General features: G+C 48.6%; 1 protein-coding gene across 2 annotated transcripts in view; it reads right to left on the reverse strand.

Annotated features, from left to right (window-relative positions):
• Positions 1–1,314: 1,314 nt before the first annotated feature.
• Positions 1,315–18,432, reverse strand: part of CUX2 (cut like homeobox 2) — a 319,783-nt gene continuing 302,665 nt past the window's right edge. For both annotated transcript variants that reach the window (XM_030938312.1, XM_030938313.1), the window contains exons 19-22: positions 16,628–16,897; positions 13,003–13,191; positions 9,449–9,722; positions 1,315–4,352 (exon numbers count right to left, since the gene is read on the reverse strand). In XM_030938312.1, the coding sequence (XP_030794172.1) occupies positions 3,551–4,352; positions 9,449–9,722; positions 13,003–13,191; positions 16,628–16,897 (1,535 nt within the window). In that variant the 3' untranslated portion in view covers positions 1,315–3,550. The remainder of the gene's footprint in view (positions 4,353–9,448; positions 9,723–13,002; positions 13,192–16,627; positions 16,898–18,432) is intronic.

Raw genomic sequence — 18,432 nt, forward strand, 5'->3', positions numbered from 1 at the left:
GGCCCCAGTTATACAACTAGGAAAGGCGTGATGCTACGTTGGTCAACAGGAAGCCCCTCTTGGCATTCTCCCATTGGGGCTGGGGGCACTAACCACTCACATACTGTACAGAGGTGGGCACAGCTTGCAAGCTGGTTCACTTGCTGGTTTAGGGGTAGAGTGCAATTTTGACTCCTCATACCAGGCCCTGGAGTCTGACCAGCTTCCACCCTGCTGCAGGCTGGTCCACAAGGCACACTTGCTAACCCAGATGCCCACAAGGCCCAGGCAGGTTGCACAGTTGAGGGCTGAAGCAAACCATGGGCATGTGCCCCATCTAAAGGTGGCCAGACCTCGTCTGGCTGTTGTCACACTGGAACGTGGGCCCAGTGTGGCCAAGATCTTGACTATTTCTTAGAGAAGCTCATGCTTTTTATGGGACATGCCCCCACATTTTAATGTTGGCAATTTTTTTTTTAGAGAGGAGGATCTCACCGTGTTGCTCAGGATGGTCTCAAACTCCTGGTCTTAAGTGATCCTCCCACATTGGCCTCGTAAAATGCTGGGATTACAGGACTGAGCCACCATGCCAAGCCAATGTTGGCAATTTAGAAACCAGGCTTAATTTTTTTTTTTTTTTTTTTTCAGAGACAGGGTCTCTCTCTACTGTCTATGCTGGAGTGCAGTGGCAATCACAGCTCACTGCAGCCTCAAATTCCTGGGCTTAGGCAATCCTCCCACTTTGGCCTCCCAAAGCACTGGGATTATAGGTGTGAGCCATTGTGCCTTAAAAACTAGTTGTAATCAATAGCAAAGACTTGGAATCAACCTAAATGTCCACCAGTGACAGACTGGATTAAGAAAATGTGGCACATACACACCATGGAATACTATGCAGCCATAAAAGAGGATGAGTTCGTGTCCTTTGTAGGGACATGGAGCAGCTGGAAACCATCATTCTCAGCAAACTATTGCAAGAACAGAAAACCAAATACCGCATGTTCTCACTCATAGGTGGGAATTGAATGATGAGATCACTTGGACACAGGAAGGGGAACATCACACACCAGGTCCTATTGTGGGGTGGGGGAGGGATAGCATTAGGAGATATACCTAATGTAAATGACGAGTTAATAGGTGCAGCACACCAACATGGCACATGTATACGTATGTAACAAACCTGCACGTTGTGCACATGTACCCTAGAACTTAAAAAAACAAAACAAAACAAAAATTAGTTGTAAAAAATAACATTTTGTAAAACATCTCTGAGGGCCCAATCTGACCTCCACTTTGTACTCCTAGCCCCAGAACAAAGAAGCAAGACACCCAGAATTATTATACAATTCTGTATTTAGCGACTCGTTTACAGAACGTGTTCCTTTTTTTAAAATTTTAAACAAAGTTCATCAATCTCTCATAGAAACGGTTTGTGTATGTGTGTGTGTTTTTTTAACCGTTATAGGACGTGAACCTGACAAAGTTGTTCACGGGTCCGCTAGCTTTAAGTACAACAGGATTTCTGTGTTCAAAAGACTATACTAAGTGCTTAATCAAATCCCGTCACACTAAAGCCAAATTTAGTTCTCTAGGAATCGGAGTCTGCTTGTAAGCCTGGATTTCAACGTTGTGTTGGTTTCAACAGTAAAAAGTGGTGTGTTCCCCCACGGTTGTCTTAATTGCAACAGGGTGGTGGTGGCTAAAAGGAGATGTTTCATTTGTTCCAGATTTGATTACTCTGAAAATTGGTCACTGTTTCCTATTGTCAAAATATAAAAATACCTTCATCTGGATAAAAATGTATACAGTGGAAAACTCTTCAATGCATAGCCTGGGTGTATGGAAAAGGTTTTCCTTCAGGGTTTGTGTTTTGTTGACTGTTTGGTGTGGAGACTGCAGCCTGGGCTGGGTGTGAGAGTTGAAATTTCTGGAACGGTCCTTATCTGTCCCCTTCTGGTTGCTGGGTTTTGCCTATATGGTTTCAAAATGCTAGCTACATCTTTGAAACCTCCATTGGCCATCTCACCCACTGGCATTGCATCGGCATTGATTATAGTCACCTTTTCATCTTCATTCTGGGGAGTCACCCAATTCAGCCTTCCCACGGACAGTTTGAAAAAGGAAACGTAATAAAAACAAGGGAGAGAGATTCAATAACCAATATGGTGGCCGTTCCATCCAAATTGGGAACTCTCACCCTAGAAACCATGCCAAAGACGCTGGAGGAAGGGCTCCTTTGAGTTGGGGGTTGAGTCTCTGCTCCCCAACAGGTCATGCGTTGGAAGGTAGGAGGGTAGGTTTGGAGGCTGGGATATGGTGAACATGCTGCGATGAACTTGGCCTTCCAGAGTTCTGCATGGACTTGGAGTTGCAGATGCCTTCCAGAAACAGCACCAGGGTCAACTTGAGAAAGAAGATGGCGAGAAGGGGAGCTGGGATCTCTAGTTTGATGAATCTACTTTTTGGCGCTGGTTACTAAGCTTCAGTGGTCATGGGATGACCAACACTGTCACTTTTGGAAAACACCAAGAGGGCAAGATGGTGGCCACAGTCTTGCTCTGGAATACCCACACCCCTACAAGTGGGGAAACTTCCTGGGTTGCGCCTATGGTTCACATGGGGAAATGGGGTTGCTCTGGTTCAAATGCCACTCTCCAAGCACCTGTCCCATGCCCACCTTTCCAAAGGATCTGGAAACACTTCTTGCCTATAGATGGACAAGATGGATGTCTGACCTCCATGGCCCACAGGTTTCTAACTAGTGAGACCTGTGTAAGCAGTTTGTTCTGTACCATGCTACATCTCGTATAGGACAGTTGGGCCACAGCCCACATCTCTACAACATTTACAATGGCATGGATATTCTGTGTTATCAAGCTTGCAAAACAGACCACCAGAATGAAACACATCCTCAACGGCATCAAGATTTTCGTTTAGAGTCTTTTGGACTTTCTCTTTTTAGCACAGTTTCTGGAAGGGCAGTAGCAATGCGCTGTGTCTCACAGACAGATGTGGAAAAAAATCATGGTTCAAAGGTTATCTAGATTTTGGTCAGTCTTATAGTGTTTTGTGATGGCTTTGAACAATTGTCTTCTTTTAATCTCATCTAGTGGCAAAAACGACACAACTTCAGTGTATACTTCGCAACAGTTGTGACAGCATCCTGATTTTATAACTCTCTGTAATATCAAAACAGCATCCGCTGGGATAAATTCCAAAGGATCCTTTATTAAAATATCTAAAAGAGGTCTATAAATATTTATTTATTTTTCTAAAAGAGTTTGGAGTTTTCAGGTGAATATGTGGTGCCATTTTGCTTCTGCCTTCTGCAGAGGGGTCAGGGTGAAGAGGAGCAGGGGGGTGCCGAAAAGTGGAGGCAATGGCATTTGACCCACCTGCTCACACAACTTCATAGAACTAGGATTACAACAAAAAACGTAAACAGCATAACATTTGCTGTCCACATTTTGATGGTTGAGTTCCTCCCTCCCTTACCCCACCCTGTTGAGGAGAGTGAGTGAGAAAAGGAAGGTAGTTACCAGGGTATGTCCCTTGCCCCCTCACCCTGCTTTCAGAACTCCCACTCCAGGGCCTCCTCCCGATTGGCAGCCCGCTCTAGTCGGTAAATGATGCTGTTCAGGTTGGCCATTTTTTCGTGCCGCCGCTGCAAGTTGGGGTTCACCTTGGCACTGGGATGCAAGGCTCCAGCCGTGTCAGCAGTGGGGCTGGCACTCGGCACTTTGGCAGGGGGGGCGCCAGGAGGGGATGGGGAGATGGGAGCTGAGGAGGAGGGGACAGGTGACACAGACATCATGAGGCCTGGCGAGGAGGCGGCTGAGGGCGAGTTCAGAGACACCTCCAGGCTGCAGCGTGAGGACTCTGAGGCTGACTTAAAACTTAAAGGGTCCGGGTGAAGCCGCTCCCCAGCCTCACTCTCCTGGTGGGGATGAAGTGAGGGACAGTCTGGAGTTGATCCATCTGGAAGGAGGGGACTGGGAGCCACTTTTGGGAGTCCATCATTACCCGGAGGGTCGGGATGCTCCTCTTTGGGGGGACCTTGGCCTTTGTCTGGCTCCCCTAAGTCCTGGGGCTGGCTGCCTGCCTCTTCCTCGGTGTCCTCCTCTGTCTGTTCCTGCTTGATCCTCACTTGGGCCTTGTCCTGGGTGGTCAGGGGTGTGCCGTCCTCCTCAGGACCCTCCTGAAGCTCCAGTTCCTTCATGGTTGGCTTCTGGTCCTCAGTCTCAGAGTCAGGGCTCTGCGGGGTGGGGTCTGGGTGGGAGTGGCCTGGCGGTAGGATTCCAGGACCCCCACTTGGGTCAAGGTCTGGCTCATCCTGGGTCCCCTCCACCAACATCTCCCGGCGCATCCGGGACCTGGGGCAGAGACGACGGTGAGCCTGGGGCTGGACAGGGGACACCCAAACCCTGGACTCTATCTGCATACATGGCATTTTGATCCCACCCACTGCCCTGGGGCTCTCTAGGCACTAAGCCTCCATACTTGCACCATCTTATTAAGTCTTCTCAACACCACCACAAGGTGGATGCTATTATTATCTCCACTTCACAGCAAACAAGGCTCAGAGATGTTAAGTGACTTATCCCAGGTCACAGAGCTAGTAAGTGGCAGAACCGAGACTTGAACTCACGACTACTGAATCCCAAAGCAGATGATCTAGACCTGTGGTGGCCAACATAGCAGTTACTGGCCATACATAGCTCGAGTGCTTGACATGAGGCTAGTCCAGATTGACATGTGCTGTAAGGGTACAATACACACCTGTTCTTAGGCTTAATACAAAAAAAGTGAAAGGTCTCATTAATAATGTTTATATTGGGCTAAATCAAATAAATGATTATGATTAGTTTTATCTCTTTTTTTTGAGACAGTCTCACTCTGTTACCCAGGCTGGAGTGCAGTGGTGCGATCTTGGCTCACTGCAACCTCTGCCTCCCGGGTTCTAGCAATTATCCTGCCTCAGCCTCCTGAGTAGCTGGGATTATAGGCGTGTATTTTTAGTAGAGACAGGGTTTTGCTATGATGCCAGGCTGGTCTTGAACTCCTGATCTCAGGTGATCCACCCACCTTGGCCTCCCAAAGTGCTGGGATTACAGGCTTGAGCCACTGGGCCCAGACCCAATTATTTTCTTACGGCAAATGAGGTCAAGAAATTTTAAATAACTTCTCCAAGGTCATAAAGCAATAGGGGTTTCTGTTTCCTTAGCACCTTCAATGCTGTAGCTCCCTGGCCATTTATGTGAACAGTAAATTACACTAATATAGACTATTAGCAACTATATAGTTACAAACATAATAATAATGGGCGCTTTATTGTGTTGGGCACTAGGCTAAGCACTTTTTGCTGTCTTCTTTTTTCTTTTTTTTTGAGATGGAGTCTTGCTCTGTTGCCGAGGCTGGAGTGCAGTGGCGCAATCGTGGCTCACTGCAACCTCTGCCTCCCGGGTTCAAACGACTCTACTGCCTCAGCCTCCCAAACAGCTGGGATTATAGGTGGGCGCCACCATGCCTGGCTAATTTTTGTATTTTTAGTAGAGACGGTGTTTCACCATCTCTACTGGTCAGGCTGGTCTTGAACTCCTGACCTCAAGCAATCCACCAGTCTTGGCCTCCCAAAGTGTTGGGATTACAGGCGTGAGCCACTGCACCCAGCCTGTTTATTTCATTTTCTGTTAGGTTGGTGTAAAAGTAATTGGATTTTCTGCCTTTTTTTTTCTTTTTTGTGTGACTTTTTAAAAATTTTTCTCCAAGATGGAGTCTCACTTTGTCGCCAGGCTGGAGCGTAGTGGGGGCACGATCTCACCTCACTGCAACCTCTGCCTCCTGGGCTCAAGTGATTCTCCTGACTCGGCCTCCCGAGTACCTGGGACTACAGGTGCACGCCACCACACCCAGCTAATTTTTGTATTTTTAGTAGAGATGGGGTTTCACCATGTTGGCCAGATGGTCTCGATCTCTTGACTTCGTGATCTGCCTGCCTCAGCCTCCCAAAGTGGTGGGATACAAGCGTGAGCCACCATGCCCGGCCTTTTGTGACTTTTTTAAATGGCAAAACCATTTTTTTAAAAAATGGCAAATCCTTTAAAATGGATCAAGAAACATTTTTTAAAAAAATGGCAAAAACCAGCTGGGCGCGGTGGCTCACACCTATAATACCAGCACTTTGGGAGGCCAAGGCAGGTGGATCACTTGAGGTCAGGAATTCTAGACTACCCTGGCCAACATGGCAAAACCCCATCTCTACTAAACAGAAACAGAAACAAAACAAAACAAAACAAAAGTGGCAAAAACTGCAATTACTTTTGCACCAACCTAATATAATAATCTCCTAATGATACACTAATCTGATTTGCATTGATAAAGGAGACCAGGCTGAGAGGGCACAGGAATTGGCATGGTCACAGGGCTCTGAACCCAGCAGTCTGGCTTTTATTTTCTTGCCCCTGCCTCCCTGCCCAGGTCCTGTGGGGCCCCATCCCAGGATCCTGGGCCTGGAGGAACTGTGAGGGATCACCTAGTCCATACCATCTCTCAATCCCCAATCCCCCCATAAAGGTGACCTTGCCCACCTTCCAGAGTTCTCCCCCACCTCCCTCAGCTCCCTCCAATGGGAAGAGCTTGGATGGGGAGGGACTTTGTCTGTTTTCTGTGGCGTCTGGTACAGAGTAGATGCTCAGTAAACATTTACCAAATGAAATAATGTGTTCTTCTGTAATTATAACCCTTTGAGAGTTCTTTTGAGAGTGGAATTCTCTCTTCTCCTTTGTGCAAACTCCTATTCATCCCTCAAAACCCATCTCAAATACCACTTCTGTAAAGTCCTCCCCAGGCAGAATTCCCTTTTCCCTTAGCCCCTTGTTCCTTCCTGTTTCACAGCATTTACTACATTATAAGTGAAATGTTCTGTTTTATGACTGTAAGGTCCTTAAGGGCGGGGACTGGTTCACAATGCATACATTAGAAACGTTTGTTGAATGAATATGTTGGATAATAATGGAGTGCTCAGTTCCTGTGGGGAATCAGAGGCGAGAAGATGTCCCCATATCCCCCAGGGAGGGAAGGAAATGAGCAGGCTTTAAGGACCTATGTCATTTGTTATTTGGCAGGCTCTGTTCTGAGCCAGATGATAAACCATACTTAATTTAATTTATTTATTTGTTTGAGACAGTCTCACTCTGTCACCCAGGCTGGAGTGCAGTGGTGTGATCTCAGCTCAAAGCAACGTCCACCTCCCGGGTTCAAGTGATTCTCGTGCCTCAGCCTCCAAGTAGCCGGAATTACAAGCCCCTGCCACCATGCCTGGCTAACTTTTGTATTTTTAGTAGAGACGGGTTTCATCATTTTGGCTAGGCTGGTCTTGAGCTCCTGACCTCAGGTGATCCGCCCACCTTGGCCTCCCAAAGTGCTGCGATTACAGGTATGAGCCACTGCGCCTGGCCAAAACTGTATTTTATAATGCGTTTATACCCAGAGTTATTTCACTTGATCTACAATCAAACATTGCAGGATAGGTATTAGGTTCCTCATCTGTAAAATAAGGGTGAGACTTGGAGAAGTAAAATGACTTATGGAGGGATTGGGGACTGAGAGAGGGTATGGACTCGGGTCTGTGGGCCCCTGCTGCCCAGGAGAGAGAAGATGCTCAGTTGCTCTTCCCACCAATCTCCTCTTTCCTTGATCCCTTGGGGATCAAGAGACATTCTCTCCCCCTGGAATGGATGAGTGGATTTTCTTCTGTGGTACCATGTGGGTACCAGAGACTTTTCCTGCTCAGGAAGCTTGGCAGGGGCGGGGCGGGGGGTGTTCCTCAGAGATGGTCCCTGAAATCCCCCCATCAAGCATTCTTTACAGGGGTCTCCTCAGAGCCAGCCCTGGGACTAAACTCCTAGGAAGCTCAACCTACTGCAGGCCAGTGACTTGTGAGAACAGGGAGTCAAGAGTGGGAAGAGCTATGGAAAGCAGCCATTGAAGTAGGAATCACCCACTCCCTGAGGTAGTGGAGCCTGAAAAGGATACCAGGGGGGTTTCTTTTGGTTTCAGCAGTGGGAGGGGCCAGGAGCTCGAAATCAGGGCTCCAACCTGAGGCTCAATGAATAGTCAGGGTTCCTCAGGCCTGTACCCCCAAATACCTTTCCCTGTCCCTTCTTTGAGGCAGACACAGGGCAAACAGGGTGAAATAATAATAAAAATAATGACAATAATCACATCAATACCTACCACATACTATGTGCTGGGTATTTTTTTTTTTGGAGATAGTCTCACTCTGTTGCCCAGGCTGGAGTACAGTGGCATGATCTCAGCTCACTGCAACCTCTGCCTCCTGGGTTCAAAGGGTTCTCCTGCCTCAGCCTCCCACGTAGTTGGGACTATAGGCATGTGCCACCACTCCTGGCTAATTTTTGTATGTTTCGAAGAGATGGGGTTTCATCATGTTTCCCAGGCTGATCTCAAACTCCTGACCTCAGGTGATCTGCCCATCTCAGCCTCCCAGAGTGCTGGGATTACAGGTGTGAGCCACCGTGCCTGGCCTACATGCTAGGTATTTTATGTAACTATGTTAGTCTATCAAATCCTCTGTGCAACTCTATGAAGTAGATCCAGCTACTGTCCACCTCATTTTACAGGTTAGAAGACTGAGGCTCAGGGAAGTGAAGAAGGATCCACAGCTGAAAGTAATGGAGCTGGGATTTCTTCCACATTTGCCTGTGTTTTACTTTTTTTTTTTTTTTTGAGATGGAGTCTTGCTCTGTCGCCCAGGCTGGAGTACAGTGGTATGATCTTGGCTCACTGCAACCTCCGCCTCCTAGGTTCAAGCAATTCTCCTCCCTCAGCCTCCCGGGTAGCTGGGATTACAGGTGTGCACCGCCATGCCAGGATAATTTTTTTATTTTTAATAGAGACAGGGTTTCACCATGTTGGCCAGGCTGGTCTCGAACTCCTGACTTCAGGTGGTCCACCTAATTCAGTCTCATTTTTCTTGTTTTTGAGACACGGTCTCGCTCTGTCACCCAGGCTGGAGTGCAGTGGTGTGATGGTAGCTCACTGCAGCCTCCGCCTCCTGGGCTTACGCAATCCTCTCACTTCAGCCTCCCAAGTAGCTGGGACTACAGGTGTATGCCACAGCACACAACTAATTTATTTATTTATTTATTTATTTATTTATTTATTTATTTATTTATTTATTTATTTATTTTGTAGAGAGGTCTCCCTATGTTGCTGGGCTGGTCTCAAACTCCTGGGTTCAAGTGATCCTCCTGCCTTGGCCTCCCAAAGTGCTGGGATTATAGGCATGAACCACTGTACCTGGCCCTGAGTTCTATATCTAAGTGCCTATGTGGTGGGGTCTCCCATCTTCCGGAGGCTATGTGGGGCTCCCTCCAGTTCTCGGATGGGGAAGGGGTCCCACCTGGGTTCTGCCACCCGCCCTGTGGGCATGCCCCCATAGTCCCACCTGTAGTTGTGGAACCAGTTGATGACGGTGTTGGTCTTGAGGTTGAGCTGGAAGGAGAGGAGCTCGATGGTCTGCTGTGAGGGGTAGGGTTCCAGCTGATAGGCCTTCCGCAGCGCCTCCTTCTCCTCAGGTGCCAGCACCACCCGGGGTTTCTTGATCTGCAGGAGGCTCAGGTCCTGGGGCTGTAGGCAGGGGCTGGGGCACTCCGAGCGGGTGGCCGGGGACTCACTGTCTGAGCCGGTGCTGATGAGGCCATAGCGACGTTTCAGGTAGGCTGGAGCCGGGGAGAGAGGGAGGGCTGAGAGGTGCTGTCCCCACCCCATCAGTTCCTGACCAGCAGGAGTCCCACGGTGGGAATGCATCTGTCAGGCCCACTAGGAGGAAGCCGTCATGCCCTAAGCTTAGGGGCGCGCCCCCCCAGCCTTTCTCCCTCCTCCCTCTCCTGCATCTCTCAACTCCCACCCCTAGGCCACAAGATGCTAGCCTGACCTCACCAGCCAGGGAGCCCTGGCATGAGCAAAGACTTAGGATCATTCCTCGCACACAGGAAGCACTCGAAACAGGGTGCTCCTCGGTATTCTCTCTGTTTTTTAGAGACAGGGTCTCACTCTGTCACCCAGGCTGGAGTACATGGGTGCAGTTACAGTTCACTGTGGCTTCAACCAACCAGGCTGAGGCACACCTCCTGCCTCAGCCTCCCAAGTAGCTGGGATTACAGGTGTGAACCACCACCCCTGGCTAATTTTTAAATTTTTTTTGTAGAGATGGGCTCTCTCTCTGTCACCCAGGCTGGAATGCAGTGGCACAATCACAAGTCACTGCAACCTTGAACTCCTGCCTTCAAGCGATCCTCCTGCCTCAGCCTCCTGAGTAGGTGGGACTACAGGTGCATGCCACCATGCCTGGCTCATTTAAAAAATTGTTTTGTAGAGTGTTTGAAATGCTTCTTCCCTGGTGCCGTAAAGAAATAGCACTTGAACATAAATTTAATTTACTCAGCAAGACCATTTTTATACTTTCTGCAGAAAGGGTACACTTACTTGCCAGCAGTTTTGCCACAAGAGCACACCGAACAAAGGAAACAGAGTCATTTATAATCTGATGTGCCCACCCTACTGCTGTGTCCGGTTTCCACTGACTGGAATGGGACCTCACATTCTGTGTTTGTCCTGACTGGCTAGCAACCTAGAACTTTTTAAAAGAGGCAAAGGCAGAGGAGAACAAAGGAAGGAGGAAGTAACTTGTGGAATGCTGAGAAAGGTAAAAACACCTTCAAATAAGGAAAAGGAACAGACTATGACCTAACGCTTGTTTGGACCAGTATAAGCATGCCAGGGCAAATATTTAGGCTAAATTGTGGGAGCGAACATACAGTACATTGATTTCTTTATCATGGCTAGCAGATATTTAAGAATGTTAGCACAGATCTTTGAATAAATTTTCCTTCTAAGAGAAGTTACTATGTATTCCTAATTAAATCGGGAGGAAAGTCTTTGAAGAGGAACCTTTACTTTATTTTCTACATAGAGGTAGGGTCTCACTCTGTTGCCAGGCTGGTCTCAAACTCTTGGCCTCAAGCAATCCTCTCACCTCGGTCTTCCAAAGTGCTGAGATTACAGGTATGAGCCACCACACCTAGCCTACGATATCCTCTAGATTGTCAGAAGCATCCCTGAATTTCTGAACAGCCTTTGGTGGGCGGTAGGTAAGGACACTAATTTAAATGACTTACTGACTGCATGGTGCATCTTGACCCCAAATCATGAAGATGTTGGGGAGAAAAAAGCCCACTTCAGAATGAAAAAAGTAAGGTATGAGGGTCTTACTTAATCCTCACAGCAATGCTTTGTGGCTCTGAAAATGCATTTTTAAGATGGAGTCTCGCTCTGTTGCCCAGGTTGGAGTGCAGTGGCATGATCCTCTTGGCTCACTGAAACCTCCACCTCCCAGGTTCAAGCGATTCTCCTGCCTCAGCCTCCCAAGTAGCTGGGATTACAGGCATGCATCACCACGCCCGGCTAATTGTTGTATTTTTAGTACAGATGGGGTTTTACCATGTTGGCCATCACTTCTGGCCTCAAGTGATCCATCCACCTTGGCCTCCCAAAGTGCTAGGATTACAGGTATGAGCCACCACATTGAGCTAGCTCTCTTATTTTTCAGAAATAGAAGGAAGCACAGAGAGGGGAAGTAATTAGCTCGAGGTCGTCACGCAGCAAGGAGATAGAAGGTCAAGTTCTCAACCATAGCATTGTCTGATGATGATGGCCCAGCCCTAGGTGCTCTCCAGAGCCTGGCGTGTCCCTGGGTCATCACACGACCTGCCCTCATACCCTGGATGGCAACTTCAACTGCTCCTATCTTATCTTCCAATGGACTTTGAACCTTTGGAAATACAGAGTAATCCTTTATGCCTAGCATGAGACTGGGCGCCCAGCTCAATGCCAGTTGATCTTCCATCCAAATACTAACCAGGCCTGACCCGGCTTAACTTCTGAGATCAGACGTGATCCGGCATTCAGGGTGGTATGGCTGTAGACAATGCCAGCTTATCTTATCAGGATATAATGTGAGATAATGTGAGAACTTACAATCTCCTTGCCCAGCCCTACAAGAGAGGGGTTCCTGTTTGCTGGTCCCGTCCTTTGTTATGCAGAATCTGTTATGGGCCAAGGGCTGGTCTACAAAACGGAGTTGAGGCAGAGGAGGGAGGGAGGGAGGGACACAGAGTTTTGGGAAATAGGCAGTTGGGGCTGGCAACAGACTTTGGGTTAGCTTCAGAGGTGTGAAAGGACACCAAGAGATGGGGTATTCCGTTTCCTTTTCTTTTCTTTTTTCTTTTTTTTTTTGAGACAGAGTTTTGCTCTGTCACCCAGGCTGGAGTGCAGTGGCGCAATGTCAGCTCACTGAAACCTCCACCTCCTGGGTTCAAGTGATTCTCCTGACTCAGTCTCCCAAGTAGCTGCGATTACAGGTGTGCGCCACCACGCCCAGTTAATTTTTGTATTTTTAGTAGAGACAGGGTTTTGCCATATTGGCCAGATTGGTCTTGATCTCCCAACCTCAGGTGATCTGCCTGCCTCGGCCTCCCAAAGTGCTGAGATTACAGGCGTGAGCCACTGCACCTGGCAGACTATTGGCTTTTCATGGGAGAGGTAGTAAATATTTACAAACTAAAAATAAAAAATTGGAGATGGGGTCTTACTGCACTGTGCAGGCTGGAGCACAGTGGCTATTCACAGCTTTGATCACACAGCACATTGCAGCCTTGAATGATCCTCCTGCCTTAGCCTCCCAAGTGATCCTCAAGCAATCCTCTTGCCTTAGCCTCCAAAGCAGCCAGGACTACCCATGCCCCGCCACTGCCACAGGCTGTAAATATCTTCATTGCTTTCAATTACATTGTTACATTGTTTTTCAAGGTTGCTATTTCATGCAGTCCCATGCTGAGACTGGACCATGGGGGCCCTGGGTTTATGTGGGTTACAGCTAGGTATGGTTCTGGGGAAAATCTGAGATCCAGTGCAGGGGCCCATCCCCTGCCCAAGTCTTACCTTTCTTCTCCAGCTTTTTCATGTCCCTCAGCTTCTCCACGTTATGGGGGTCATTGAGCCACAGCTGCATGCGGACAAAAGGCTCCCGCCCCTTCAGGCTCAGCTTGTGCCAGGGTTTGGGCCGGGACAGCAGGTCAGACACGGAGCCCTGTGTCAGACCCAGGATGCTCTCCCCAAACAGCCGCTGCCCTGGGGATAAGGGAGGGGAGCAACCTGTTACCCCAGGCTGGGCAGAGAGGTCTGCTCCCAGGAGAGACATGGAACAGGCCAGAGACACAGGGGAGAGCCTCGAGGCTATCTCCACTGACCTGACTCAGAAGGGAGGGCCAGAGACGGCGGAGGACCCGCACCTGATGTGAATATGAGGGGGGTCTGTCTGTAAAAGGGATATGGGGGCAGGACGAGGCAGCAACCAACAAAAGATTTTTTTTTTTTCTTTTTTTGAGACAGAGTCTCGCTCTGTTGCTCAGGCTAGTGTAGTGGCACGATCTTGGCTCGCTGCAGCCTCCGCCTCCCAGGTTCAAGCAATTCTCCTGCCTCAGCCTCCCGAGTAGCTGGGATTACAGGCACATACTACCACACCCGGCTAATTTCTGTATTTTTAGTAGAGATGGGGTTTCCCATGGTGGCCAGGCTGGTTTTGAACTCCTGACCTCAGGTGATCCATCTGCCTTGGCCTCCCAAAGTGCTGCAGTTACAGGTGTGAGCCACTGGGCCTGGCCCAAAAGTGCTTCTTTAACTTAAGAGGTTCTTTACTCCTAGGAGATCCCTGAAATTGTCTGGCAACATCATACATACAAATGTGTAACACCATGTTGGAGGATAATTTGACAGATTCCATCCCAGTTTTAAATGTGCACAGTTTCGGAGCAAGCAGTTCCACTGCCTGGGATAGCTGTACTTGCCCAAGGTCACACAGATGCACACAGACTTATTTTTAGAGGCAAAACAGGAAAGTGGAAAAAGTCAAAATACCCATCGGTTAGGTAAAAAACTGTGGCACATCCATGGCCTGAAACACTTTGCAACGGTGAAAAAGAATGCGGGTGACAGAATTATTCTAACATGGGAGGGTGTCCACAAAATACTGTTCATTTTTCTTTTCTCTTTTTTTTTTTTTTTTTTGTTTTTTTGAGGCAGGGTCTCACTCTATCACCCAGGCTGGAGTGCAGTGGTATGATCTCAGCTCACTATAACCTCTGCCTCCCAGGTTCAAGTGATCCTCCCACCTCAGCCTCCCAAGTAGCTGAGAGCACGGGCTTGAGCCACCACACCTGGCTAATTTTTGTATTTTTATTTTTCATTTTTTTTGGGACAAGGTTTGGCTCTGTCACCCAGGCTGGACTGCAGTGGTGTGATCTTGGCTTCCTGCAACCTCTGTCTCCTGGGCTCAAGCCATCCTTCTGCCTTATCCTCCCGAGTGGCTGGGACTATAGGCACGCACCACCACGCCCAGCTAATTTTTGCATTTTTTGTAGAGACAGAGTTTCGCCATGTTGCCTAGGCTGGTCTGGAACTCATGACCTCCAAAAATTCTCCTGCCTCAGCCTCCCAAAATCCTGGGATTACAGGTGTGAGCCACCACACCCAGCCTAGTGTTCATTTTTCAAAGCAAGTTGCAACGCAATATGTGTATCATTTCGTCTATATAGAAAAAAAGGAGAGGAAATTAAGTGTATATATGTTCTTGTATGTGTTCAGAAAGTGTCAAGGAGACATAAAAAAACTGAAGTGTGGGCTGGGCATGGTGGCTCACACCTGTAACCCCTGCACTTTGGGAGGATGAGGCGGGAGGATTACTTGAGGTCAAGAGTTCATGACCAGTCTGGCCAGCATTGTGAAACCCCGTCTCTACTATACTAAAAATACAAAAATCAGCCAGGAGTGGTGGCTTATGCCTGTAATCCCAGCTACTAGGGTGGCTGAGGCAGGAGAATCGCTTGAACCTGGGAGGTGGAGGTTGCAGTGAGCTGAGATCGCACCACTGAACTCCAGCCTGGGGCTTGGGTGACAGGAGACTCCATCTTAAAAAAATACACACACACACACACACACACACACAAACACTGGAGTGTGACTGAGAGGCCAGTGCGGAGGGACTTATTTACTTTTTTAGTAACTTGTTTTTTTCCTGTACTGTTCGGTATATTTTAAAACAATGAATATGTCTTATTTTTATAATAGAAATTGTAGTGAAAATGTTGGGGTTTGTGTACATCCCTCTGGGAGGGGGGCATCACCTGCATTTCAGACTCAGAGGAATTTGTGTCCCAAAAAGGGAAAGAGCCCTAGAAGAGATTTCTCCACTGTGGCCGGCAAGGACCTTAGCACTGGGTGAGGACTGAGCTGGAGTTCCGCAGTGATTGGGGTTCTCCACGTCTTCCTGGAAGGAAGTTTTTAAAGCCGTGGACTGAGAATTCCAGGTACTCTCAGACCTGCATTCACCTCCCTTTGTCCCATCCCAGACCCAGGTCAGAGCCTCACACAGGGTCTTGGATGCCCTGGGGCTGACTCCAGTGCCCTGGGATCTCACCATGGGCACTTTTGTCTTTTTTTTTTTACATTTAACTTTTTAAGAGACAAGGTCTTTCTCTGTTGCCCAGGCTGGAGTGCAATGGCAGGATCATAGTTCAGTGCAGCCTTGAATTCCTGAGCTCGTGCGGTCCTCCTGCCTCAGCTTCCTGAGGACTACAGGCATTCACTACAAAGTGTGAAGTTTGTATGCATGAAGTTTGCAGCTAATTTTAGGAAGCTTTTTTATTTTTTTGCTAATTTTTGTATTTTTAGTAGAGATGGGGTTTCACCATGTTGGCCAGGCTGATCTGGAACTCCTGACTTCAGGGGATTTGCCCGCCTTGGCCTCCCAAAGTGCTGGGATTACAGGTGTGAGGCACCGTGCCCGGCCTATTTTTTATTTTATTGATTGATTTTTTTTTTTTTTGAGACAGGGTCTCACACTGTCGCCCTGGCTGGAGTGCAGTGGTGTGATCTCGGCTCACTGCAACCTCTGCCTCCCAGATTCAAGCGATTCTTCTGCCTCAGCCTCCCAAGTAGCTGGGACTACAGGCGTGCGGCACTACGTCCAGTTAATTTTTTTGTATTTTTAGTAGAGATAGGGTTTCACCATGTTAGCCAGGCTGCTCTCGAACTCCTGACCTCAGGTGATCCACCTGCCTGGGCCTCCCAAAATGCTGGGATTACAGGTGTGAGCCACCATGCCCAGCCATTAATTTATGTTTTTAGAGACAAAGTCTTGCTCTGTTGCTCAGGCTGGCATGCAGTGGCATGATCATAGCTCACTGCAGCCTTGAATTCTTGGGCTCACGCGATTCTCCTGCCTCAGGCTCCTGAGTTGCTAGGACTACAGGCATGTACCAACACATGTAAGTTTGTATGCATGGAGTTTTCACCTAATTTTTTAAAGCTTTTTAAAGATATGGGATCTTGCTATGTTGCCCAGGTTGGCCTCAAACTCCTGGCCTCAAGCGATCCTCCCTCCCTGGCCTCCCAAAGCACTGGAATTACAAGTATGAGCCACTGGGTCACAGCTCCAGACACCTTTTCAAGGCAAGTAGGAGCCAACCCAGGTGGGAGGCGGCCTCTCTGATTCCCACCTGCTCCGTACCTAGATTGTTGTCTGTGAGGACCTCCTTCACCCTCTTGGTGATGGAGTACGTGTCCAGCTCGGGGGACATGGCAACGATCTCCTGGATGCCCCCTGGGGCCTGGCCGCCCGAGTACATCTTCCCGCTCAGCGAGGAGCTGGAGCGGCCCTCTGGCTGCTGGTTCTCCTTGCTGCTCTCCAGGGACAGGCACAACGGCTCCTGGGAGCTCTTCTCAGGCTCTGTGGGGCTGGGGGGTGGGGATGGTGAGGACCTTGGTTCTGTGGGACTGGCTGTGGGCCACAGAGAAAGAGAAGGCGGTTACTATAATCTGGCACAGACACATCCAGTTTTGGGAAGCTTGCTTATTACAGCCAAGAGTTGCCAACCACCCATTTTGCAACCACTGTAGTAATAATCGTTCAGGTAGGGACCACCCTGGATTCTAAAACTAGTGGATGAAAGTTTGATGAGGACTAGACTGGTATATTTACAAAGTCTCCAAGTATCTCCCCACATGATGCTTAGTAAATTTTTTTTTTTTTTTTTTTTTTTAGACGGAGTCTTGCTCTGTTGCCCAGACTGGAGTGCAGTGGCGTGATCTTGGCTCACTGCAACCTCTGCCTCCCGGGTTCAAGCAATTCTCCTGCCTCAGCCTCCCAAGTAGCTGGGACTACAGGTATGCGCCAATACGCCCTGCTAATTTTTTGTATTTTTAGTACAGTCGGGGTTTCACCATGTTAGCCAAGATGGTCTGGATCTCCTGAACTCATGATCCACCTGCCTCGGCCTCCCAAAGTGGTGGGATTACAGGCATGAACCACCGCGCCTGGTTGATGCTTAGTAATTACAAAGGGAAAAGTAGCAACTTCACAGTAGAGAGACGTGGTTGGACTCTCTCTCTGTCACCCAGGCTGGAGTGCAGTGGTGAGATCTCAGCTCACTGCAACCTCTGCTTCCTGGGTTCAAGTGATTTTCCTGCCTCAGCCTCCTGAGTAGCTGGGATTACAGGCGCTGGTGGGCACCATCTTAACCAATGATCCAAGTTACTATCATCAATCACAGGACGAGTCGACAACGTGGACGAGTCGACAACGTGGGCCTCCTGAGAGGATGGCCCGAAACATCACTTCTGTGATATTCCCAGCCCCAAGTACACAGCTTGAATCTGATTTCGAGGGAACATCAGGCAACCAAATTCAGACTGTCCAGGAAGTAACAGCCTCTACTCTTCAGAAAGGGCAACTCTAGAAAACAAAGAAAGGCAGAACTGTCCAAATCAAAACACGAAAACTAAACACAAGTGATCTCGAACCTCATCCTGGACAGGGAAAATAAATTTACATATTTTATTTAATTAATTCATTTTGAGACAGGGTCTTGCTGTGTTGCCCTGGATGGAGTGCAGTGCCTCGATGGTAACTCACTGCGACCTCGACCTCCTGGGCTCAAGTAATCCTCCCCGCTTAGCCTCCCGAGTAGCTGGAACCACAAATGTGCATCACCACGCCCGGCTAATTTTTCTTTTTTTGAGACAAGAGTCTCACTCTGACACCCAGGCTGGAGTGCAGTGGAGTGCTCTCGGCTCACTGCAACCTCTACCTCCCGGGTTCAAGAGATTCTTGTGCCTCGGCCTCCCAAGTTGCTGGAATTATAGGCGCACGCCACCACGCCCGGCTAATTTTTGTATTTTTAGTAGAGACGGGGTTCCACCATGTTGGCCAGGCTGGTCTCAAACTCCTGACCTCAGTGATCTACCTGCCTCAGCCTCCCAAAGTGCTGGGATTGCAGGCATGAGCCACAGCGCCTGGCCAAGATTTATATGTTG

This window comes from Rhinopithecus roxellana, chromosome 10, assembly GCF_007565055.1.
Source record: "Rhinopithecus roxellana isolate Shanxi Qingling chromosome 10, ASM756505v1, whole genome shotgun sequence".
NCBI classification, from domain to species: domain Eukaryota; kingdom Metazoa; phylum Chordata; class Mammalia; order Primates; family Cercopithecidae; genus Rhinopithecus; species Rhinopithecus roxellana.